The 26,263-nt window shown below is 45.0% G+C and overlaps 1 protein-coding gene across 1 annotated transcript; it reads right to left on the minus strand.

Moving 5' to 3' along the window:
- Positions 1–3,112: 3,112 nt before the first annotated feature.
- Tollip (toll interacting protein) lies at positions 3,113–20,969 on the minus strand. Its single transcript, XM_051193427.1, has 6 exons — positions 20,793–20,969; positions 12,239–12,388; positions 11,512–11,694; positions 10,270–10,422; positions 8,826–8,916; positions 3,113–4,292 (listed from the first exon to the last, which is right to left on the minus strand). The coding sequence occupies exons 1-6, from the start codon at positions 20,823–20,825 to the stop codon at positions 4,078–4,080; spliced, it is 825 nt and encodes a 274-aa protein (XP_051049384.1). The 5' UTR covers positions 20,826–20,969; the 3' UTR covers positions 3,113–4,077.
- Between the last annotated feature and the right edge of the window lie 5,294 nt (positions 20,970–26,263).

Genomic DNA, 26,263 nt, shown 5'->3' on the forward strand with positions numbered 1-26,263 from the left:
GATCCCAGCTGACAGCTTGCTTCTCAGTGCTCCTAACTTTCCATTGGATGCTGGTGGACCTGCATCAACTCCTGCTTCTCCAGAAGGGACACTCTTATTTCTACACAATCTGGACAAATTCTGGACTGCATGACTGTGAACCACGCATGACCCAAGACAGCAGGAAGAAGCCAAATCATGAATTCCTATTGTTTACCCCTTGCTTTCTTGCTCCTGTCAGGTCGTCTTTTCCCTAGCTTGACCTGAGGGTGAGGATCTTACTCTTCTAACACCCTAGCTTGACAACAGTCCCATTCATGAGCCAAGGCCCTGTCCTGGATGCAGGACTGTTTTCAAATGCCTTGTACCTGGGGCTTCAGACCTGTGTCCATCCACACATGCCAGTACTGTGCCTCATCTCCAGAAAAAGCAGCAGAGGCCAAACCCTCCTGACCTGCTGAAATGAAATGCAATTTTCACTCTACCCTGATGGTGTCCTCCACTTTCTGATGAGCACTTAGGGAAGTGACATTTGTCTTAGAAAAGCTTTTGAGAATACATGTCCCTTATCAGCACCATGTCCAGTGCTGACACAAACTTCTGTCAGCAGTTTGGAGCACAGTATTAAGGGCTGAAGACCACACACACTTTGCAGAGTATTGCTTTCAGGGTGATGCTCACTCCCAGGGTAGCCTCCCCCGGGGTGCTCACTGCTAGGGTGCCTTCCCCATCTACTCACCTACTTCAAAGAGTGCAGACAGAAGAGGCCATACCAGCTGCTGCCTCAGCACATACCTTACTGCTATAATGAAGGAAACATCCAACATGACCATGACCTCCCTACCAGGCCCCACACGAAGAAGGGCAAGTAAGCTGTGTGCACCCTGCTAGCCTTCAGAGTTTAAAGATAGCTTGAGAAGAATATCACATGGGGACTAATGGCCATGTAGGGAGATACAATGGGCCCTCTGAGAAATGGTGGGAACCCAGAATGGGCTAGAAGAGAGAGGTCAGAAGCATAATAAAGTCAGGAAGTGATATTGTAACAGCCAGTAACACAACAAAAGCACTGGATGCTGCCAACCCCTGCAGAGTCCTGCTTCTCATTGGAAACACCCATACTGAGTACCTGGTTCATACAGAGCCAGCCCCAGGCTTGTATTCTAAATCACCTTCAGTGCTGCTCAGCACAAGCCTGTAGTGGGTCATGAACAAGGGAGTTTATTGGTTCGCTGTACTGGCAAATTGTGGGTTTTGTTAAACAAACAAACAAACAAAAACACCCAGGAACAAAAATGGTAAACATTTCCTTAAAGGACTTTATTTTTCTATTTTATATAGACGACTTATTAAATTAGAAGGCTGAAAAGTAAAAATATATCATATAATCAAAGAAAAATCTGGACATGGACCCCATCCCCAAGAAAACCACAGACATAAGAGTTCTGAGAACCATTCCCACCAACCTCCAGACAGATGATACCAGTATCTGTAAAGAGTGACCTGGGAGGGAGAGGGCAGAACCCAGTCACACAACTCTTTTCTCAATCAGGTAGGTGTCATTCACATGGTGCGATGAAAGCCAGTGGCCACATCAGACCACAGATGTGCAGCAGGTTACAACTTCAGCCAACCAGCATGTCCACAGGATAAACTATTCTGGGCCATACTCAGACCCATGTCCACCCTAGAGCTGGCTTGAGGGCAGGGGCTCCAGTGATCACTGTGTGAAGCTTTGCTACCACTTTGAATGTTCAAACTTGGCAAGAGCAGCAATGACACCCAGTGAGAGTCTGGACTGCACCCAGAAGCCTGTCTACATCTGCTATGGCTTCTGCTTTCCAGGTGTATCAACTTTTCATCTCAAGAAGTCCCACTAGGATGGGATGGAAGGTTAAGCAAGCCATGCTGGATGCCTAGGCTCCTAGACAGGCACTGACAAGCTCTGCTTCTTCCCTTGTACTAGATGGGCTCTGACACAATCAAATTCCAAGACAAGACAGCACAAAACCTAGGAGAGTGGGGTCTCACTCAGGCCTTATAAAATGTGGTCTTCCTTCAATCTATTAAAAAAATAAAATGTTCATGACAAAGAGTCTGTGTTCAGCTCAGATCTTTCACTCTTCCCCATTTGAGCAAGTTAATGAATGATGCCTCTGAGTGCCATGGGGGCTGCTCAGGGGTTGGTAGCAAATGGTGATGCTCCCTCCAGAACCTCACATGAACAAAATGGTCCTTGCTCAACCCATACCTCCTTAAGGCAGAAGCTGATGCACATAGCCACAACTGAGACCTAGAGACAGATGCTGAGGTTCCTGCTCTGCAATGTCTCAAGTCTACTGGTAACACTAAGTGGACCACTTAAGAAGGTCATGTCCTGCTTGACTCATCTACCCTACAAGTGGGTATCTGCTTACCAAGCACAAGGCCACGCAACAGTCTAGAATGGAGACTTCCTGTGTCTGGCTGGGTTACAGTGAGTGGTTGAATCTATTTAACAAACATTGGTCTTCTCCATTTTGCAGTTAAAAGGTTTAAAGACTTACAACTAAAGAAAAGTGCTTGTTACCATCCCATGCCCACCATCACCACATACTGCCTTTGGGCTTACAAAAATAAATACTTAGGAACAATACATTTGACAAAAAGCACCCCCATGGATGACAGAAAGTAGTATATTTTAGCTGACATCAAAACTTAATCTGTGTTTTTAAAGGGGAAAAGACCAAAACTGAAGTACTAACTTTCTTATTTTAAGTCTTTCACAAAGTCCAACTGCTAGAAGTTACCTTCATGCCCATATTGGTGGACCATACATCCAAAGGCTGGGTGCAAACTCTTGGAAAAACAAGAAGCAACTGCAATGTAAGGCAAACCTGTAACACCACAAACATGTGACAATGCTTGCTAGCTTCTTAATGTACCTGTACAATGTATCAATTCTGAGAAAGCTTTCAAGGCTTTGAATCTCAGGACCAAGTGTCACCCATTCGGTCCCTAAACAGATCTACAGGTCATGGGCCCAAAGGTTTGAAGCCCAAAATATAATAATAATATATATATATATATATATATATATATATATATATATATATATATATATATATATATATTACCTAAGTACAGGTACCTCTACCTCCATGAAGGTTTAATTTAAGCATGGGATTTTTATCACTCAAGCTGAGCTACAGTATGGGTCAACAGAGTCTGCTGCAGGTCAGTAGTGTCACAATGCCCGAATGCCTTTTAGTAGTAAATACATAGCGCCACACCTGCCCATCTCTCTCCTTCAGTTGACTCTGGGCTGTGTGAAGTAGGCCTATCAAGAAGAAAGCCCCTGGAGTAATTCCCACAATGCTAGTACAAAACAGAAGGAGGTGGAAAGCAGCCTCTAGCAGTGAGGGCCAAGGTGGGGCCTGTCCAGCCAAGCACCAGGTCTGGACACCTTCTGTGTTCACGTTGGATTCCTGTGGCTGAGGCCTAGCCAGACACTGATGGGTAAGCTAGACAAGAGGTCAGACCTACTGGATATGTCTGGGAATCATATCTTATAGGCCCAGGAGTAGAAGAGGGCTTGGGTTCACATATGACATCAGAAGGAAGGAGCTTTTAACTTGAGAGTTCAAAAAATAACCTGCAAGTAAGTGCACACAAGCTCAGTGCACCTTCCACAACCATCCCAGTTAGGCTGAATAACTTCGTGACATCCATTGATTAAGAAGGATGGTGTACAAACTCTAATGTCCTGGCAGGGGCAGCTGCTTTTTGTAAGAATGCTTTCCAGAACAGGGTGAGGGAGGAAGATGTAGGTCCCTAAACAACAGGACCACTGGTCTGTGCAGTAACAAGGCCATGACACCATCACCCAATTAGAGACAAGGAGGGAGCTTTCCCCCACCAACAATGAAGAGGACTGCCTGCCTAGAACCAAAAACCCACATGCATCCCCCAAATAGGTGGGAAAGGGCGGCACAGATGTCCAAGGAAGGGGTACACGGATGGTCTTTCATTGGAATCTTTTGGGGATGGTGACCCTGGGGAGCCTTGGGTGGGCAAGTCCAAGGGTCGGTGGTGTGAAGCCAAGGGCCACAGATGGGTCTAGGATTCTTCACCCATTTGCAGCAAGGAATTGATGGCAGCATCCTTGTTCCCTCTCTGGGCTTCAAGCACAGAGCGGATTACTTCCCTGTCCATGTTGGGAAACATGTCCTGGATAGCCTTGAGGTCCTCCTCATTACAGCGGGGCTGAGGAGCCACAGCTGGTGGGGGCATGGCCACAGGTACCATGCCAGGGCTGCAAACAGCAGGCATCCCTAAAAACAAAAGATGAAGTTCAGTTAAAAAAGAATGGGGTCAGCTGGGTGTGGTGGTGCATGCCTTTAATTCCAGCACTTTGGAGGTAGCAGATGAATCTCTGATCAAGGCCAACCTTGTCTACAGAGTGAGTTCCAGGACAGTCAGGGATACAGAGAAATCCTGTTCCCCAAAACCAAAAACAGTGGGGCCACAAAGCAGCAGTGCCAAAGGGAGAAATAGCACATTTGACTTCCCTAAGGGGAAAGGCTACCTTGAATCTAATTTTAAAACAGACCCAACGAGGTTGCCCATGGCAGATGGGCTGGGCCATCTTCCTCACCACTAAGGTCTCCTCTCCTGATATATTTTCTTTCTAAACAAAAATTCAAGTTGGGTCTTTCCAATCAAAAATTACAGGGAACAAAATGAAAATTTGGTAACCATATATGCTACTTCAAGAACTTAGGACAGTTGTCACAAATATGTCTTTATTGAATGGGGACAGCAAAGTATGCTTGTTTCACTCCATACTCCAAAGACTGCTTGTGTCAACATTTTATAATTTACTTTCACAGCCTAGCAAAGACATTACAGTAACTATGCATGTGTTGGTAAGGTAAAGCTACATACAACAGGCCCTAAACATTTACATTTCAGAAAGGCTATTAGCCTTTCACAATGAAGACAATACACACATCAGAAAGTGCATGTTTTCAGCAGCCTAACGGACCAGGGAAGCCAATCCTTTTGCCATATGAGCAACATAAGGCTGCTGGTGGAGGGCTCAGTACTGATGCTACATGGCTCCCTGCACCATGCTAGATGAAAAGGCACAAACTGAGAAACTGGTTTCCTAAGTACCCTCTGGGTCAGGCCTTTACCTTTGTGGCTTTGTCCTGACTGACCTGGACAGGTTCTAACTACACCTTGCTGCTCAGCCTTTCAGTGATAACAAAAATGAGAATGAAATGCTACCCTTCTCTGAGGATAGTGGACTAAGCCTGTTCCTAAAAGGATTCAAACAACTTCAACTGGATGGATACACAACCTGTGCACACACACAGTCACTGCCACAACAACATAAGGAAAGGTGCATGACTATAAACAGCCCAGGCAACTTCCTTTGAGTTCTGCCCAGATTGTTTCAATCGTCCAGGGAAGAGGGAACTGGGAACTGCTATAAAACCTACAGACCAAATGCATGGGTCAGCATAGGTGAGTTGTCTACAGTCATCTGCTCTCATAAACCAGCTCCCTGGGGAGCAGGCCAATGTGTAAAAAGAAATAAGACTGGCCCTGGAGTCTTCTATCCTCCAGAGTGGACACCATAGTCCCATACTTTGACTTATCACCATGACTGAGTGTAGACTAGTTTCTCAAAATGTCCTTGAATTTGTGAGATGTGGGGCGACCAGTCAACTTTGTGGGTAAGATGGACAGGAGCTCTGCAGTCTTGGGCCCTAAACAAGGTCCTCTCAGAGGTTCAAGTGGGTACAGGGAGGAGAGCCATACAGATGGAAATGAACCCATAACCCACTCTAAAGTGCTTCAATAAGAGCAACTCAATGGCATCATCTTATGATAAGACAAGATCCTTCCTCTTTATAAATGGACACAAACTGATGGTATAGGAACAACTCATTTCTAAGCTACAATGCACACACTATGGAGACAGTGGGCAGGCACAATTCAGTTAAACAAGAGTCTCTTCATCAATAGAAAACACAAGCAAGGGAGTTTTCCATTCAAGAACTGGTGCCACAGCATGGCAGCACAGACAGCCTGGGCCCCACAGTGGTTTCACTGCAACAGCTCAGAACCAACAACCAAAGGTCCCTGATACTTTAGCTGCTGACTCAGGCTGCATATCATGGGACATTTCTAAGCTCTCAAACTAGAGGATTCACACACACACAGCTAACTCCTGATCCTTAACCTTCAGCCTCAGTTCAGCAAAGCTGTTGTGATTTTGAATCCAGAACCTCATACACAGAGAACAGGGTCTATGTCTCCTGATATGCAAAGGCAGCTGACACCTACTGGCTATGTACTGCTCCCTGGGCACATGTCAGGGATAGATCAATGAACAGTGAGAACAGACTAACTCATGAGCCTCCTCATTCCCATTCTGTTGCTAACAGACTTATTTCATTCCACTGTCAGGTGCTTAAGTGCAGTCCTTTGTCATACATGGTCTGTAAACATGTACCTGGCACCCTGAATAGTCAACTATGTGAGTCTTTCCTAAGAGAGCAAACTCTGAAGGACAGCTATGGAGCTAATATGAAGCAAGAAGCATCATGTGACTTGACCTTACTTTTGAGAAGCTGGAGAGCAACAGTGAATAAAAATGCACTGAATGAGCTATTGCTCCTGCTTCTGTGGACTGAGATAACCTGAAAGCAACTACACAGACCAGATAGCAGCCCCTGTCAGTCTCTACACAGGACACTCCAAATAATCTGATAGGATGACTCTGTCATCATAAACACAGGAATTATAAGAACCAAAGTTGGGCATCAAGTTTCAAATGAAGCAGTAGGCTTATTAACCCTTCCAATGATTAAGATAAACAAAAAACAATTCAAGAACTTTTCTAGAACTGACTCTCCATTAGTGGAAGCCAGGGTTCAGGGAGAAGTGGCTAATTCTAGGGTGGAGGAAGGAAATGCACAAGATAGCCAGAGGTTTCCTGTGTCAAAGTCAGGAAGTTCACATAGCATGTAAGACATCAAAAACCACACAAATCAGATGGAAGAGATGGCCAATCTGGGGTCACTGAGTGACAAAACAATATATAACAAGTTATAGCTCAGAAAATAAAACAAACCTCAAGACACACTGCTACAGCTATCAATGGACAGCCGAGTCTGACAAATGACAGGCAGAGACTGTGACCTTGAATATCAAAACTTGAGCAGATATGAAGAGGTTCTCAAGAGACTGAAAAGGCGTACTGTGTCACTTCACCAAACACTAAGGTGTGAGTGAGCAGCAGTAATAAAAGAGGGCAGCTTTCTAAGCAGTATCTGGGTACACCTGGCCAGATGGTAAACAAGGAAGCACAAATAACTGGAGGGCCTGTCACGGGTTCTGGGAAGACCTCCACTAGCCCCATGGCCTGAGCTCCTTCACAAAACAAGAGGGGATGAACCTGGCTGCAGTCCTGCAGCAGTTTCCTCTTGGGAAGTATCTTCACTTCCAGGAAGCATGCTTACATGGGGACAGAACAGACATCAGAGACTGTCTCTAAAGGAAAAATATCCTTTTATTTCTGTGGCAGCTTTTCTGTCAGTAGGAGACTGTTTCTGACTTTCAAATGTACATCAAAACCAAGAATTAAATAAAGTATATTTACAGAGGAGTCTTCCCTAACATACACATTGTCTAGAGGCATTACAGAGAATGAAGGGCAGGAGCCAAGAAAGAGTAAACTGGTCAACAACTTTTATCTTTTGTTTAGAAATAGTTCTGATGTCAGCAACTGGACATAAGTTTGTCTCTGTTGCCTCCCTACCCATCTGCCACCACCCAAAGATATAATCAAGTCCAACCCTGATGCCTACAGATGGGCCTTACTTGGAAAGAGGCTACCCTTATTAGGGTGAGATCATGAAGGAACAGAAGAGCTCTTATCCAGTGACCGTACAGGATAGAAACAAACAAAGAGACTGGGGAGATGATGAAAACAGACTGTGGAGATGTGTCTAGAAACCAAGCAATGTCAACAGTTCCTCTGTGCTGTCCCAGCTCAGATACAACACCCACCCTGAGCACTAGCAACCTGGAACTGTGTGGATCAGGTCCCACCCAGGACCTCATATTACTTCTTGGGCTACACACATGGCCATCCTCACTGCCTTAGCCTTTTATCTCCTTGGGGTAACAGGACTACCACAGTCTGCTTGGACTCCAGTTCCCTGGATCCTGGCAGAGAATAGGGGGGGACTGCGGGCTTGCCCTGGTGTCAACTTTCAGAGCCATAGTCTTTCCCACTGGTTGAGACCAGGAAGCAGGTATGGTCTCATCTGGCTTGCCCTTTTCTAGTGAGGGGGCCAGCGGGGCACCAGGTACTGTGAAAGTCACAGGAAGATTAGAAAATGAAAAAACAAAACAAAAACAAACATAAAAGCCACATCTTGACTTTATGACCCAAGCAGATGTTAATTTACATGGGTAAGTATTTTCAATGGAAGCCATGTTTTTTTTTGTTTTTTGTTTTTTTTTTTAAGATGCAGTATGCCTTGTTTAATAGGAACCAGGTTTTCTCATTCCAGTGACTTATATATGAAAATGTACACAGATCACATTTCTACTCCTCTAAAATCTTCAACTCACCTCACATGTGTCAGCAACTAGAGAAATCAGCATTCCCTATGTATGCATAAATAATTCAAGTATGGCCCTGGAGTCAGTTTTAGAAGGCTCTTCATTTGAAGTAGCCATCTTCAAACAATTCTACACTACCCAAGCTTCATAGGGATATTGGGCCCCTCCTTCTTCCAGTCCTACTAGGTCTCAGGATTGCCTACCAAAGAAGCAGCACACACCTGCAATGGGCACATAGCCGACACCCTGCTGGTACACAGTTGGCATTAGGACCACAGGCTGGGGTGGCATCATCATGGCAGCTGGGAGGGACTGCAACAACAAAGAAAAACATGGGGGTCAAAGAGGACATATATGTAAATCTTGTTACTTCTGGTCTCACAATGACAATCCTAGCCTCAGCCCAGGCTTTAACACCCAAGAACATAGAGTCCTCAGAAAGAATATAGTGGCCTTGGCTACTGGTTCCATCTGCACCAACACTCCAAAACACACCACCTCCCCTTGACTGGAAGACTTGGGCTAAGACATGCTGTAGACTCACAGAACTACACTTACTGAAATGTGACCTAGAATAGGACTAGGCTTGGGAGACACATCAATTAGGAAAGTGTTTGGTGTGCAAGCATGAGAACCTGAGTTTAATTCCTAGCACCCATATAAAGTCAGTGTGGATGGCACATTTCTATAAATCCAGAGTTAGGGAAGCAGAGACAGGAAGATGCTGGAAGCTCACAGGTTAGCCAATCTAGCAGAATAAATGAGCTCCAGTTTCAGTGATAACAAAAGTTAGAGTGTCAACCACTGGCCTCTCATGAGCTGCCACCGCTACCACTCTTCACACAAAGCTCACTTCAGGGTCTGTTTTGGAGACATCATCAGTATCAGTAGCTTCTCACAGAAGTACTGAACTGTTTGATTTTGTTTAAATTTATTTAATGTGTCTTAGTATTTTGCCTGCATGTATGCATATGCATCATATGTATGCCTGGTGACAATGATGTTTAGATTAGAGCATCAGATTCCCTAGAACTGGAGTTACAGTTGGTTGTGAGCTGCCATGTGGATGCTGGGAATCAAACCTGTGATGTTCCACAAGAACAGCCAGTGCTATTTCCTGTTGAGCCAACTCTCTAGCCCCCAGTGTAAATAATCTTGAACTGAAGGTAAGCTAGTACAAAATGAACCTGTGCTACACAAAGTGCCTATTAAAGACAGGTAACACTAGCTGGGCGGTGGTGGTGTATGCCTTTAATCCAAGCACTCAGGAGACAGAGGCAAATGGATCTCTATGAGTTTGAAGCCAGCCTAGTCTACAGAGTGAGTTCCAGGAGAGCCAGGGAGGGCTGTTACACAGAGAAACCCTGTCTCGAAAAAAAAAAACGAAATGAAACCAAACCAAACAAAAGACCCCTATACACCCAAAGGAGAGACATGCAGAAAGGTCAAGCTGAGGAGGCCTGCACACAGGATGCTTTATACTTCCATGTTCTCACAGGCTCCATAGCAACCAAAAAGAAAAGGCCTGGATGATAGAAAGGAGACAGTGGAAGTCTAGACCCCCAACCCTGCCTCCCATGACTTTCCAAGGTCCAGGGAGCCATCGCTCCCTCAAGGAGGTGCCACAACCTCTTTGAGTGTGGCCTCTCCAGACAGTGAACTCACCGTGTAGGACATGACCAGGTTGATCATGCCTTCCTTGTCATCACCCTGCCTCCCACTCAGGCTGTACCACTCATCCTCCACTTGGCCTTGCTTCAGGGACTCAGGGATGGTGATGTGGGTCCAAGCTATACGGTCATCCATGGAGAAGGCTCGCTGAGGAGGACAAGAGTAAAGTGACTTCATCGTGGTCCACAATGACCCATGTTACAGAGACCAGCTTTACCTATGGTTTTAACTCCACCCAGGCTGCCATTTGTATCTTCTATCTTCTTGGCAGAACTGGGTTCTTCCTCACTCCTCCAGCTTCCTTCAAGGAGCTTCCCATTAAACCACAGTCCCAGACCTGCATGAGTCACCTGAAACCTGACCACAACTTCTGCACCTTCTGAGTAACCACCATAAGGTCAGGCCAAAGGACAAGAAGGGATCTCTGGGCTGTCATCCTGGCTCAGGGATGGACACTGTCCTCCCCAGTCCTTGTGGGACTAGATATAAGCTGCAAGTCTCAAGACAAGTTAAGTACAGAAGACGCAAGAACTCCAAACCTCCTTTTCATATCCTACTATTCTAAGGACATGAAGGAGAAAGGGATCAAAAAACAAAACAAAACAAAACCAGGAAGAGGCAGTGGAACAATACAAGGGGGAAGCTACATCCTCCTGGCTGGGCTGCCCATGCCCAACTCCTCTCTAGTCTACACTGTTCTCATTTTCTCCCCACTGCCCTTTGTGCTGGTTTAAGGAGGCAGATACCTACAAGCTCTCTAGAATTAAGCTACCAGGAGACACCTTCAGTCACCTGAACTTTCTGACTGCCCTCAAAAAGCTGCATGTCTAAATGCTGGTATGGCCATGGGACACTGCTGACAGAGCCTGTGACTCACGCCTGCAAGAACAGTGTTCCCACCACTTCCCACCATTAGTGGAGTCTGATTTGCTTGAAATCTGACCTACCCATGAACAGCTATTTTCACACTCTGCCCACATTCATATCACTGGTGATGTTTCCCAATGGTCACTGTCAAAGGAGCTGAGAGAGAAAAAAGCTGTACCTTGTCATTCAGCCACTAAATGCCAGGTGTCCAGGGAGGTCACACCCCGTCATCCAGCCACTAAATGCTAGGTACGCAGGCCTGAGCAGCAGTAGCGCAGTCTCATGACTATAATTGCTGGCGGACTGCAGTATACCTAAATCTATCAAATCTCAAACTTGGCTGATCTGTGACATTGGGGCATCCCTCACCTCATCGAAGATCTCAAGGTAGAACGAGTCCACACCTGGGGGCACCGTGCACTGGATGACCTTGTTCCAGCGAGGGTTCTTAGCACCATTATGTGCTGTGGGAGTTTCATAAACAGCATAGCCCAGACGCAGACGGCAATAGGGGTCCATACGAGTCATGCCATAATTCTTTGCCAATTTTGCCTGAAATAACAAGTTTAGAAAAATGAGGCACCCACCAGCAAAGAGGAAGGCAAGTGCTTACCTAAACTGCTTACCTCACAGGTATTTTTCAGTGCATAAAAAAACAGCCTTCAAGTTCACCTAACCTTATCAGCAACTGGCTCTTGAACATGGTGCCAGTCACTGCTGAACTCACACAACTGGGAACCTGGCCACACTTGACAGTGGGCAACTTAGACAAGATCTCTAATCTAACTGTGCACATCCTAGGCCTCAGAATGGAGCTTAGATTGAGCAGGAACTATGGTGTGCAGGGCAGTTGTACAACCCAGCTGCTGCAAAGGGGTTAGAGTAACCATCCTCAGGGAGGACACTACCCAGCATGAACCAACACTGGTTGTATCATAGGCAGAACCCTGGGAAATCAACAGGACTCTACTGATTTTTCAGGGATATTTTTAGGAATAACTAGAATAAACAGAGTTCTATTTGTCCGCTTGGTAATTGAGTTGCACTACCTTTTCTCCTCAGCCCCATCAGTCTTCAGCAGGAAACTGAGACCCACCTGTACTACAGTAATGCTGAGGCGACCCACAGTGCCAACTGCTCCTCCATACTGCAGCTGCTGGGCTGCCTGGGCATCCAGCTGGATCTGCTGCTGCTGCTGTGTAGGCGTTATACGAAGGAAGTCCTGGGGGAGTTCACCAATGTACACCTTCCAGTGAAGATAAAAAACAACAACAAAAAAGAGTAGAGTCAAAGTATGTAGCCAAGCAATCTCACGGTACTATCCTACTTCCCTTGGACCAGTGTTCACTCAGGCCCAATCCAGCTCACTCTCACCTCACCAAGGCCTAGAGGATGCTTAGCTTGCTTTTTCACCCACAAGAGTTTCCAGCCTGCCTTCATTTGAGCTTGCTTCCCCTGAAGATGAACACCTTCTTATTCAGACAGTGCTCAAGACAAAGCCTGGGGCCCAAGATGGACGGGCCAAGGACCAGTGAGGGCAACCTTGGGAGCAAGCATCTATAGCTTCAACCAGGGTGTGCCAACAGAAGGCAGAATTGTTCGTTGCCTAGTGGGTACAGGTCTGAGGGTTACATAGAGGAAATGTCCACAATTAAGGAACAGCTGCTGAAGCTCTGTAGGCCGAAAAGTCCACTGCAGGAAGGGCCTGAGCACCAAACCACCTGACCACCCAGGTGCCTAGGACAGTCCCACCATGCATAGGTCTCTAGCACATACACTTTCAAAGACATATGACCAAAGTCATAAATGTGAGCTGTAACAAAGTGAATTTACTGCGAGCTGCTGGGTAACCAGGTTCTGTGACCCTGACTACCTCCACTGCACACACTACTGCCTATTCCACCTAGCTGTGTGCTTCCACTGATATGCATCACACATCACATAGACTTCCAGTTTCTGCAGGTTTTTCAGCTCACAGCACCTGTCTTCGAGGGGTCTGGCTGATCTTTTCAAAGGTTCCTGAAAAAAGCCGGTAAAATTGCTCACTCCTGCAATCCCAGTACTTAAGAGACTGAGGCAGGGAGTACTGTGAGTTCAAAGCTATCTGGCTACATAGTGAGTTTCAGGACAGCTTGGGCTATAAACCAAGACCCTGAGTCAAAAAAGAGATGAAGCTGGCCTGATGATGTTCCCACTGCTCTCCTCCAACTTGGAAAAAAAACAAAACAAAACAAAACAAAAAACAAAAACAAAAAACCACTGTCATGCTGTCTGGTAGGGGATGTAGGCTGTGAGGGATAACTACTTAGCAGGATGGCCCTCTGCACCTCTGGAGTCACTAAGTCCACAGCCAGGCTCTCACATGCAGAGGCTTCCTGGAAAGTAGCTGTTGCCAGTGACACCCTCTCTTACCAAGAGAGGCACAGTTCCCAAGGCCAAAAGTCTCTCTGGGACAGGCAACCTTTTCCAAGGCACATCACACAGACTTCCAGAGAGTCCAGGGAGAGCCAAGAAAGGGCTGTGACACAAGAAGCCAAGAAACAGTGTCTATGGTATACAGGAAACACTGGGTCCTTCCGGAGGAATTCCTGGCTCATACTGTGCTAGTTGTAGTGAATTTAAAGGGTGCAACTCCAAGATGCATAACCAACTTTATGCATTATAAATAGGTTATTAGCAAAACCAGACTTCCTTCAGCCAGGTTCTTAGGATTAACATACATAGGTAAAGTTCTCACTCGTCATAGGAACAACTACCAATTGTATGTCATGTATTACAGCTTCAGAGTCATAGCAGGGCACACCTATGTCTCGTAGAGATGTACCCAGGAGGGCAGACAGGCCAGTAGGTATTACAGTGATAGGTTAGGATACATGCAGTCCAGGGGCAGCTTCAAACATAGAAGTCAGGAAAGGCCAAGTAGAGCAAGCAGAGAGAGCTGTTTTTTTATTTTAATTATTTCTTATCTGTCCCCTTCTTAGGACTGGGACCTTCAGACACTGAGATTTCATATTATACTCTTCCAGGTTTTCATTAAAGAGAAAGAGACTATTGGGGATGGGGGATGGTTAAGATAAAATGTGGTTAGAGGTATAGCTCTGTGGTAAGGCACTTGCCAAGCAAGCACAATGCACTAGGCTCAAAGGTTTTAATACTTTTGCCCTAAAAAGATCAAATTCAAATGTGCTATTTTTCAATAAAAATTTAATCTTAAAATTATAAGAAAGGAAAATGTTAACAATGTGAGTTTAACTGTGTTATTAAAGAGTAGAAAAACAACCTTATGGTAGAGAAAGCTAAGGCTAACTAACTGCCTTAGCCAGGTGAACCATCATTCAAGCAAGGGATGTGAAACACCACTCCGAATAATGTACCTTCTCCAAAAACACCAAGGGCAGTCTGAAAGATGGTCAAAGGCAAGGCAAGGAACTAAGAGGTAACCACAACAGGGAGGGAAAAAGCTGAATCTGGAACCAGTTTCATGGCAGTAACAATGAATGGTCTGTGGCCATGACATTAGGGTAAAATACAGTGATAAAGGGGAGAATATTTTTCTATAGAATTTTCTTAAATATAAAATTATTCAATTCATAAATTTAGTAGAAAAAATTTTGCCTTAACCCAAAGAGGGAGCAGGAAGGGATGGGAAAGACTTTAGCCCAAACCAGACAAGAAACAATCTTGTTATACAATCAATACTTGCTGTCCTAGGAAGGAAAGGCAAGCCTGCCTGTTGCTGCAGTCCCCCCGATGATTTCTCTAAAGATACCTCATGCTACACTTAAAGGAAGTCACACTGTTAGCATAATGAGGAATGCTTCAAGAAAAAAAGGTGAATCCAGGCATTGGTGCAAATTAATAAAAGTCAATGACCACATAGGAAAATGCCACCAATAAACAGCTAATTTTAGAAAAGTTTTATAATACAGGGTTAATCATAAAATTTATTTTTGCCATATATTGGTGGAGAAAATGTTTGGTCACATAAAAAGGTATATTTTTATCATGGCTTAAAGACTTAGGAATGTTAAATGATGAATTCTGTTAACAGACTCACAATGGATCTTTTTATAGTTTTATTTAAATTGAGTCCAATACTAACAAGTGACTTAAACATGTAGATTAAACAACTTCACTTCCAGGCTCAAGACCCATGGAAAAGCTGCAGGATTATAAGGGTAGGTATGCTGAAGCCTTGTGGCCTGGGAAAAAGAAAGAACCACCAAGCAATGTCCGACTTACCTAACCAGAAGCATCTGTGTGCCCCAGACTCACAGTCCTCAAAAAGAATGGGGTATTTCTGTATCCCTTAAAGAATGCAAGGAACCCTAGGACCCTGTCCAAAAGGAGGAGGCAGTAGGCAGGGCACACTAGGTTTCACCCTTGGCTCTGTGTAGCACTTGATGGCAAGTAAAAGTAGGAACAGGCAGACTAATCTAGTGAGTGAGGGGATTCAATGATACCCAATCCTTGCATCTAAGGCACACAGCCTATGGGATGGACTGAGAAGCAAGTTGTCTCTCCTAGGGTTATCCAAAGGCTTTTGGTGTGCCCAGCATGAAGGACCTGCCTGCTAGCATGTCTAGGACAACACAGAAAAAGGCAAGAAGCTGCTAGTCTACAGAGTTCAGAAAAAAAAAAAAAAAAGATAAAGACACAGTTCAATGGGTGTATAACTTGCATGCGTGTGTGCATATGTGTGAGGCAATGGCAACAGCAAGACTACAGGAAGCAAGGGAGAATTCCAAAGATGCACCAGCCAATAGTTTGGAGCCTCTATGGCAGCTGGGCAGAGGTGGATCTGTTGCCTGGTACCAAGGCCAGTACAGCCTTCCAGAGCCAGACATCATACACACAAGACTAGCTGATGCTGTGTCTCCCTAGCTGCCACAGCCAGCCCCAATCCCTGCCTTCAACAGGTACACTGCAACTGCATACTCCACCTGTACCCAGCTGCTGTCTCTCTGGTGGCAAAGCAGAAATGGTATCTGAAAAGGATTTCATCACAGAAATAATTATGTTTTCTAAAAAATGAAAAGTAACTCATAAGGACCTAACAGCTCACTAGTTCATGGTATTTCCCACAGGCTGGGTCTGGTGTACTTTCCATGCATAAACTTGGCACATCCTCACAAGTGCTGACAACAGTTCTATAAACAGTAACTGACTCTCAGTCAGAACTGAAACTGCACTTAAAGGTGTGCTGTAATTTACACCGAAACTCCAAAGAATGGAAGAGAAGTAAAATAGTGACTGGGATGAGAGCAGGGCAGACTTATAGTGGACTGAAAATCTACTGTCCACTGCAACTCTTCACAGAGCCCCCAGGACCTACAGTGAAGGACTCTAAAAGATTCTCACTTGAAAGTAAGGCAAAGGGACCATGACAACAGACACAAAAGGACTGGGAAGAAAATGACACATCTCAGAACTGAACAAGCATTGACTACATAAAACCACTGTTGCTCAAAGGAAAGCAGAGCCATCACACATGGCACAACAGCACCAGGTGGCCAGCTGGTCACCACCAGCTATGATGATCTTTGCACAGACTGGAAGAGACAGAGAGGTAAACCAACTTCAAGTCTGCAGTACTGTGTGTTGAAATTCCTAGGGTAACTCCCTACAAAAAGAAATACACAATACTTTTACCAAACTCGTGAAGAATTTACTACTGAACTGATTTTTTAAAAAACTATGCTTGGTGAATCAAAGCAATAATAGAAACATGTAGGACAAACAGAAGTCTAAAAGTGTTTTAAAAAAATACAAGTATACATTTATCCTATATAAAATAAAGCTATTTAATAGATTCTACTACAAACTTGTACTTCTTAGGTTTGATTTTTAAGGATACAGCTGTATGCTGATATGGATAGATCACTCTTAAACACAAATGTTGAATAAAATGTAAACTAAAAAAAAAAAACCTGTCAAATACTTTCTAGAAAAGTACTATCACACACAATAAGAGGCCAGTGGAGGTCACATTTGGTGGCCACAGCCTGATGCAGGAATGCTAGATTTGTATCCAGGCATATAGCCTTACATCAAAATCCATGAGGATGCTGGAATTAAACCTGGGTCCTTTGGAAGGGCAGTGTTTAACCACTGAAACATCTCTCTAGCCCCAAAAGGGTGATTTTTGAATTTGAGCCTATGTTCTGCCCTTGGTAACTGGGTCTGTTGTTAAAGATAAGCTTTTCCCATCAGCCAAAGGTGCCTTGGTTGTCCCTAAACAGTTTCTAAAATAAGGCAAAATACAGGTTCCTTAATTTCTAGTAATAGAGGAAAGAGTTCTCTTCTTTAGGGTGTGTGTCAGCTTTCTTTCTGAGTGTTACTGCATACTGATAGTTTTCAATTCACCTGTGTGAGTTAGCAGCCTCTGTGTCCATGCCACCTCACAGAGCAGAACCTGAGCAAGAGGTTGTGCTCACAGCAGCCACAAGGTCTGTCTCTCTATGTCCCTGGGAATGTCTGTTCTGGATTCTGAGGTGAGGATATGCCTAGGCACAAGTCTAATATCCCTGCATTAGGCTATGGCCACCAGGTGGTGACCTCGACGGGCACCAAGAATGAACAAGGCTATATATGGGCAAAATATTCTTATACATAAAATAATCTAAAAAATTTTTAAAATCATCTTTTGTCATCTCTAATCAAGTCACTGGCTCAGTCACAATTACCAGGGAAGAACAGTACTGATGAGGTTCCAGACAAGCATAGGCACTAAGAATAACCCACAGAATGAGGAGGGGCAGAACCAGAGCCAGTGGCCTTTGGCAAAGCTCACTGGTTAGCCGGCATCTCAAGCAGGACGAGTTCCCATCTGCTGGACTCCACAGAACATATCTATAAAAGAGGACCTTCAAAACACCACCCTTACATCTGGTGCACTCTCACAAGAAGTAGGGTCCTTAAAGTCACTCACTGTAGGAAAGGAGTAGGTATGTGGACTAGGTAGCAAAAGGGATAATTTCAAAATACCAGCCTTTTCAAATGGGAGATGGATATGATAGATTGTAGTGTCCTATGGTGGCTATTTAAAAACAAACAAACAAACAAACAAACAAAAACCCTAAAAAATGCGAAATACTAAATGTCCTAGGACAAAACTTAATCCTTCACAATTATGTGGGTGCTGGCTGCCTTCCTCATGTGTGCCCTGCTCACCCAAATCTTCAACCAAGAATAGAGAACCTTCCTAGCTCAGATGAGTGTGCCCTTTGCCTTCTATAGCCACCCAGGACACTGTCAGTCCTTTTCTACTCATCAGAGGTGAAGGTCAGCTGTAGAGACAATGCCCAAGCCTAGTCCAGGCTCCTGGGATGGGGACTCTGAACCAGAACCTAACTCCTTGCTGTGGCTACACAAAGAAGGCTGCCTATAGAACTCAGTACTGACCAAATGCATACTTTATCTATGTTTGGAAGCCAGCATTCTGTTTATCTTTACAGCTCCACAACCCCCTGAGTATGGCATGAATAGTAGAGAAGAACTACCATACTCTGACAGTTCTACTAGACCCAGACAACTGGCAAAAAAAAAAAAAAAAACACCTTTGCAAATATTAATGAATCCAGAGGAATATGGGTAGATCATTCTAGGTGAAGCAGCCAGTGAAAAGTTGAAAACTGAAAAAGGCATGCACTCTGAGAAACAACACTTACCATATGAACTTCAAGACCTTCTATTCAATAAGAGACCCTGGTCATAACCCATTCACTCATCCCACACCAAGTCCATACCTTTCTGCTTTCGATGGTTAGGAGCACAGACCTGATGGTGACTGTTATGGCTTTATATGAATCACATGTTTAGCTGTGTCCCTGTGCTCCACACTTGTGGCTCAGGGTCCAATCGCTCTAAATCTTGTGGTCACTAACACTACGATGAAGTCTTGCACATGCCAAGCAAAGTCTGAGATAACTATCACTGATGACAAATTCTTAGAGCCCAGATACAAGGTTACAAGTCAACAAGAGTGCGCCTAAAACCATTCAGCTGCCTATGTTTATTTATAAGACTATGTGGTCCCTAAAACACTGGGCAAGTAGAAAGATCAAACGTCAGGACTTGACTTTACAGATTCTGCTAGTATGAACATCATCTGACACTCTCAATTACTCATCACAGTGTAGGTTATTCCAGCTCTGTACACACAGTACCAGTTTCCCTCAGCAACAGGGAAGGATAACTTCTCACTCAATTAATGGTAGGCGCTGAGATCATCATCAGATGAATTCAAATGCAGCCCAACCACAGAAGTAAGGACACTCTCTAACACACAGTAAGGAAGGGTCCATTCTGCCTGGCCATGTGTCCACTTGGCAGGACATATGAAAAGGGCAAAGTACTGGCTCCCTTTCTTTTTTTGGCAGCCACTAGAAATCTTCTGTAGTTTGGTGAGACACAGTGAGGATGAAGTAGGGTTGCTGAACATGAAGGCCATTTCACGGGAAAGCTCCATATCAAGTATAACAATGGGTCAGGAGGTCTGGCTTTAAAGCCCTCCAAAAAAGCACCCTGCCTGGGGCTTTCTTCAAAGTCAGAAAATCAGTCTTATGCGCGTACACACACACAGACACACACACACACACACACACACACACACACCCACACCCCTGGGGCTTTCTTCAAAGTCAGAAAATCAGTCTTATGCGCGTACACACACACACACACACACACACACACACACACACACACACACACACCTCTGAAATACCAAGCTGACAGGGTGAGGGACCTGGGAAACCAAAGGCTTTGCCGACACTTTCAAAATGAACTCCAGGGAAAAGACAGTGCAGCCATCAGAACTGCGTTCCACTACACAAGCCACTGTTAGCTAACAACATCCAACCCACACCAGTCTCAGAGGGCTATGGGGAGAACATCCACACTAGAGGTAGAGGAGACACGTAGGTAGTTTCGTGGACCCCAAGATAACCCTTAAGAAACATAACTGTTGGGTCTCCCAAGTTCTCTGCTCCCTCCTCCTCATTTACAGATGGACAACTGAGGCTTGGAAAGGTAGCCACTAACTGGGCCCCGGAGATAGCATCCTGTTCTCTATAGGTGCTGGGAGAGGAGGAAACTGACACAACTAAGGACTGACTACCAAGTGGGATGTCTCTCCTGGGGAACCGAGGGTGTCCGGCCCCACTCCTCTGTGAGATCATGGGAGACAAGACTATCAGTTTGGGAAATTCACAGGATCAGAACCACTTTCCATCTGGGGAACCAAGTGTCAGGGCCCATGTCCATCTGAAAGAGCATGGGATTGGTACATCTGGGGAAGTAAGGGGGTTCGGGGTCCCTCTCAGTCTGGGGAACCAAAGAGGGTGGGTGCCCCTCTCCCAATGGGGCCAGGTCCCTCTCTGTGGAGGACTAAGGGATTCAGGTCCCCTCTACATCTAGGGGCACGGGGGTTTCAGGGCCCGTGGGCATCCAAGGAACCATCAAGCTCTGCCTTCTTCCACTCGCCAGACCCTCAGGACCAGAGTCACTACTCCGTATGGGGTACCCGAAGGTGGGACCCGCGCAACTCCGGGACGGCCGAGCAACTCGCTAGGAGCCCCGTGAGGGGCTGAGAAGAGGAGCCGGATCTCGAGCTCCATTGCCCCAGTCCGACCCTCGCCCAGAGGACTCACCGGCCCGCGCTGCGTGCTGACGGTGGTCGCCATGGTGCTGCGGCGGCCCTGTGCCTCAGCGACCGCACAGAGACCCGCCGGGAGAGCTCTTCCGCCCCCACCACAACCTGCGTCGCTGACCGTTGTCCCGCGAGGCAATCTGCGCCTCAGTCAGCTGACAGTCGCCCCGCCCCGCCCCACCCCGGCGTTCCCAAAGCGCAAGCCGCTTCGCAATGGCTAATCCCGCCCCTTCCGGCTAATCTGCGCATGTGTACTACGAGCTGGGGGGGGCTGGGTGTGTGTCGGGTTAAGTCTCCCGTGTACGCCTGCGCAGTGGCTCATTCCTGGAGTACTGTTAACCTCTTAAAATGGCTGCCAGACTGTCCGCGCATGCTCAAACCTGAGCTTTTCCTAGTGGAAGCCAGTCTGTTGATCCAGGAGCAGACGCCTGAAACGTGGATGTTTATCTCAACTCCGTCTAGTCATCACGACGTTCAGTCACCTGGATGGAGATAGCTATGAGATCACCACCAGCAGGTGCCTGATCTGCTTGAAGAGAGGAGAAAACTGATGTTTGGCAGCTTGAGGAGAAAGCAGATGGCAGTAAAACCAGTTAGTTACCTTCAAGCCCTTGAATTACTTCAAATGCTGTGGGAGGAAGAACATTTATATTTAAATTTTAAAAAAAGAAGCCAAGCTGAAGGAGAGTGAGCTGGAACACTTCCACCAGCCTTGAACTTGCTAAATCAATGGATGAGATGGAAGATAGGTTCCCTAGGAAACACAGGCCACCCACTCTTGCCTCTTCAGAGCACTCTCCTCAGAAGGACCTTTGGCCAAATAGGCTCAGTATCGTTCCTGTAAGAAGTTTACCCTATGGTGGTCTCAGATCTACACGTCCCTTTTCACTTGTGCTGCAGTACACCTGGTACTGCCTAGTACCAGATGTACTCCTAGTAAATTTCTTCACTCACACCGTTTTCTCTTGTGTTTCTTTCGTCTCTAAGACCACATCTTCTATCTCCATTACCAGTCTCTACCTTGATAGCACATGGGACTTCACCTGGGCTCTGTCCCTAAACAGCTGTCTATCCAGTTCTCACTGATCTCCAGCTCCTGTTTCCTGAAATGTTATCTCTATGCTGATAAAGCTAAGACAGACCAGGACACAAGACTCGACGCCCAATGTGGCAGACAATTTAAGAGACCCCACGATCCCTTCCTGGTATTCACATCACTGTACAGTCCTTTCCCCTTGGTTATAGACAAAACCTGTGACTTGTGCCTAAAAATGCAAAAGACATCCTGCAAGTTGTGTAAGATTGTATCTGGATAGCAGACTAGGAGGAACCCCTTTTCACTGAGACCAGCTCAAACTGATCGGGTTTGGGATGTTCACACATATGCCCTTTAAAGGATCCCAAATCCCTCAACATTAAAGAGGTAAAACAAACAAAAGTGGGGGGGGATTGTTACTGAGGAAAAACTCTACCCCATAAAATGCCCTAGTAAGTCCCCAAAGTCAGTTCAAGTGGCATAGTCTGTCAGAGCAGAATCACAGCATTTGCTCTCCTTTGACTTAAAGCTCTCTAGTGGTGGTGGTCACATGGCAGTACAAAACCTTGTTTCTACTAGATTTTCTGTAGGTAGCAGCAGCTCTGGTGTATGTGGGCTATGATAGAATTTGCCTAGGTTGTTTTGCAGAAACTTGAAAACTACTTGAATACTGACTCTCCACTCAGTGGAGAGATGTTATGAATAGCAGAAAACGGATGAAAGACATCTCTGTCTTCATCATCTTGTATTTGTCTCCCTTGCTGCCTTCATCTTGATTCAGATTTATGGTACTTTTCTATTGATAACACCAGGGAAATTTAAGGAAGAGTTAATTTTGGTCTTATGGTTTCAGAGGGTTAGAGTCCATGATGGTAGGAGGGAGTAGGTAGCAGGTAGCAGGTAGCAGGTAGCTGGAGCAATGACTGAGAGGCAAGCAGGACACAGAGAGAACATTAGGAATGACATTGGTCTATTGAAAACTCAAAGCCTGTCCCCAGTGACACACCTCCTCCAATGAGGCTACACTTCTTAATCCTTCTCAAGTAATTACACCAACTGAGGATCAAGTATTCAAACCCAGGCCTATGAGCTCAACCACAACAAGATTTTACTCAATTCTTCATGTAGACACATAGAAACTACGGGGAATGTGTTTTTGCTGAGTAGTGACACATATCTATGATCCTGAAAATCAGGAGGCTGAGACAGAAAGAGGATTGGGAATTTGAGGCCATCCTGGGCTACAAAGCAAGGAGGAAGCAGTTATGTACAAGACTGCTATGCACAGGGCTAACTTGTCCATTGAGGCTGGCATGTGCTGCTTTTTGCCAACCACAGTGACTCAATTATCTAAGGTCCCGTGGCCTTTAAGGTTCAGACCAAATCACAAGACCAGGATGTTTAAGCAAGACACTGATACTAGCTCTAAACATAACCTATAACTTCTTGGGTTAAGTCAGCTGAGTAAATTTCAAGGCCAAAATAATTTTCCAGAAGAAGGAGAATATGCCCATGGGCAATGAAATATTTCCAAACTTTAATCTTCGCCATAAAAATCAATAAAAGCCTGATGCTTCCTTAATTGATCAAGCAGCCTTGTCACTTCTTTAACTGGAGTTAAGTCCCTCTGCTCATGAGCTGAAATCTCAATAAATCTTTGACTGTCTTGTCCATCATATTGGGCTTGGTGTCATTTCTTTTGCTTCCATACTGTAAGATCCAAGGTGGTAGTTAAAAAAATGTATAAGATCATCAAAACACATTTGGTTATGTACTCGAGTGATGGGGGATATCCTTCTGTATATATATTTCTCTTATTGGTTGATGAATAAAACACTGTTTGGCCAATAAGACAGGAAGATAAGTGGAACTAGGAGACAAGGAGAATTCTGGGAAAGGTAGTCAGGGAGATACTTCAAAAAGACACCATGTAGCTGAGGAAGGAGGAACTAGTCCGGACCCTTCTCTGTTAAGATGAGAGCACATGGAAATATTTAGATTATTAGAAATGAAATAATAATTAAGACAGAGCTAGCCAATAAGAAGCCTTAGTAATTGGCCAACAGTTTTATAATTAATATGTCTTTCTGTGCTTATTTGGGACTGAAACGGGTATGGGATCTGACAGACAAAGAAAAACTCATGCAACACTTGAGATATCTGTGTTATGATGTACACAAGTTTTATCTCAATGATTTAAAAAATTAGTGACAAAACATCTCCTATGTATCTGACAGGGTTGCTAGTCTCAGCTCATTAAAAAGCCCAACACATTTATAAGAAAATGTAAATAAAGGAGAAACTAGTTGGAAGCAACGTAATTGTCCTTATACCCATTGTTGCGAAGTATTCGCCCAGGGCTCATGTGTTTAGCATTTGGCCCCAGTTGGTAACCCTGTTTTGAAAGTTTGCTAGACCTTTAGGTGATGGAGGAAGTGGGTCATTGGAGCCAGGCTTTGAGGTTTCTAGCCTGGTCTTACTTTCTGCTACCAACTGCTCCCCTGCTGACCCACCTTCCCCCAACATGGGCTGTACCTTCAAACCGTAAGCTGTAACAAGCCCTTCCTGTCTTATTTCTTTTTTTCAGGTACATGGTCACAATAATAAGAAAAGTAACTAGCACACAACTCTATGCATTCTTAGGAATAAGGGTTCATTGTGGGGTGGAGGGAGCCAAAGAGAGATACCTGGGTTCAACTGAAGCACCAGCTGCTCCATCCAGAGAAGCATGTTTTGTGAGAATAGGGAGGAGCTTGAGTTGCTGAAGCCCCTTCTCCATGAATTAATGGATTGATGTACAAAAGGACCTAGACTATAAAGTGTTTATTTTTAAAGGATTTTAAAGACTCAAATATTCAGGGTACAATCAGGTGCCAAGTGTTACATTTAAGCATAGTTCAAGATATTTTAATTAAATGCTTGTTCGCCAGAATGTGGACAGGGATAAAAAGGTTCAGATGTCACTTTGGTCTGTTGTGGATTCTTTTGTGGTATAAGCAGTTGTGTGTGTGTGTGTGTGTGTGTGTGTGTGTGTGTGTGTGTGTGTTTGTGTGTGTGTGTGTGTGTGTGTGTGTGTGTGTGTGTGTTGCATCTCCCAAGGGAAAAATGTCTCATAATAGTGTCTGTCTATCTGTCTATGAGTATATGCTTGGCACACTGCATGTGTCAGAGGACAATCGTGGGAATTTGTTCCCTCCTTCTACTACAATGGTCTTAGGGGTCAAACTTGGGTTAAGCTTGGCATCAGGCACCTTTACCAGCTGAGACATCTGGTTAGCCCACTATACTGCCATCTTAAAGTCTCTTTTCAATTTTCATGATATGTGTTCTCCTGCACACAAGTAAGTCATGACCTTGCTTTGCTCAGCTGCAGGTGTGATCTTAGGAGTAGCCAGAGGGCTTTGGCATACCCAAGGCTGGAACTTCCTAGTTCTGTGTGTATAGCTGTCAGAAAAGTCAGAAGTGAGTATTCCATATCCTAAATTAGATATTTCTTTAGTCATAGCAACTAAGTGGTTCAGCCCATGTCTACTTCATTTATTAGTCTTCTGCCTATGCTGAATTCCTTGTAGTTTGTCACCATATGATGCCAATTCCCAATGTTTCAGTCCCCCTAGCAAGGAGTATATCCATGTGCTTATCACTCTGTACTAGAATCTCACTCCAAGAGTCTGTTTCCTGGGACCACTTCTGCTACCAATTACTGTGTTAGTTGGGATCCCAGCGGGGAACAGATGGCATGCTCAAAAAATAATTAATGGGGACACTCTGTCCTAGCAACCACAAGTAATATGCTGATAAGACACCTAGAAAAATCAGCAAATCTAAGGATCTGTCAGAGAAGTAAGGGCATGGGGCAAATGCCCCCAGCAGATAAACTAGAAAGACATACAGGAGAAAACAAAAAAATTGTAATTCAGCAAAGCAGAAACCACAGGAGAACCTGGCATCTAATTGATGAAGTGCAAGAGGCTCAGGCTCCCAAGAGGACTTGGTATGAAGCTGCATGCTTTGGGAGACTCACCCTCAAGCACTCTACCAAGTTCTCACAGAGAAGATCTGTGAAACTCCTCCCCAAGCATCCACAGCAAGTAGAGAATGAGCCTGTTGTGAACTGTGTCACGTGTTCTACTTTTCTTAAGGCCTGTCCCCAAGAGAGAATAGTTTACCAGCACTGACTCAACCAGGGTGTTACCACTTCACCTGACCTGTATGCAAACCCTGCTTTGCCTGGTTTCCCACGGGAGAAGGGAGACACCCAATTTCAGATGTGTCCATGCCACACAACTTGCAGTTGCATGGGGACATAAGAAGCTCTGATGAGGTTGACTGGATAGGCCTCTTGGCAATGGGTCCTTTCAACACATCATGTCAGCTTTTCCAATAAAGATGACAGGGCACACTAGAGAGCAGAAAATACTACCTGGAAAGAGAGA

This window comes from Phodopus roborovskii, unplaced genomic scaffold, assembly GCF_943737965.1.
Source record: "Phodopus roborovskii unplaced genomic scaffold, PHOROB, whole genome shotgun sequence".
NCBI lineage: Eukaryota > Metazoa > Chordata > Mammalia > Rodentia > Cricetidae > Phodopus > Phodopus roborovskii.

Bases quoted from the DNA above. Each gene is read 5' to 3' on its own strand.
- Tollip (XM_051193427.1), bottom strand. From the start codon at position 20,825: ATGGCGACCACCGTCAGCACGCAGCGCGGGCCG. The intron at 10,423-11,511 runs GTGAGGGATGCC...TGTCCTCCTCAG, and splicing joins ACCTTGAGATCTTCGATGAG to CGAGCCTTCTCCATGGATGA. The intron at 8,917-10,269 runs GTGAGTTCACTG...TTGTTGTTGCAG, and splicing joins ACCTGGTCATGTCCTACACG to TCCCTCCCAGCTGCCATGAT.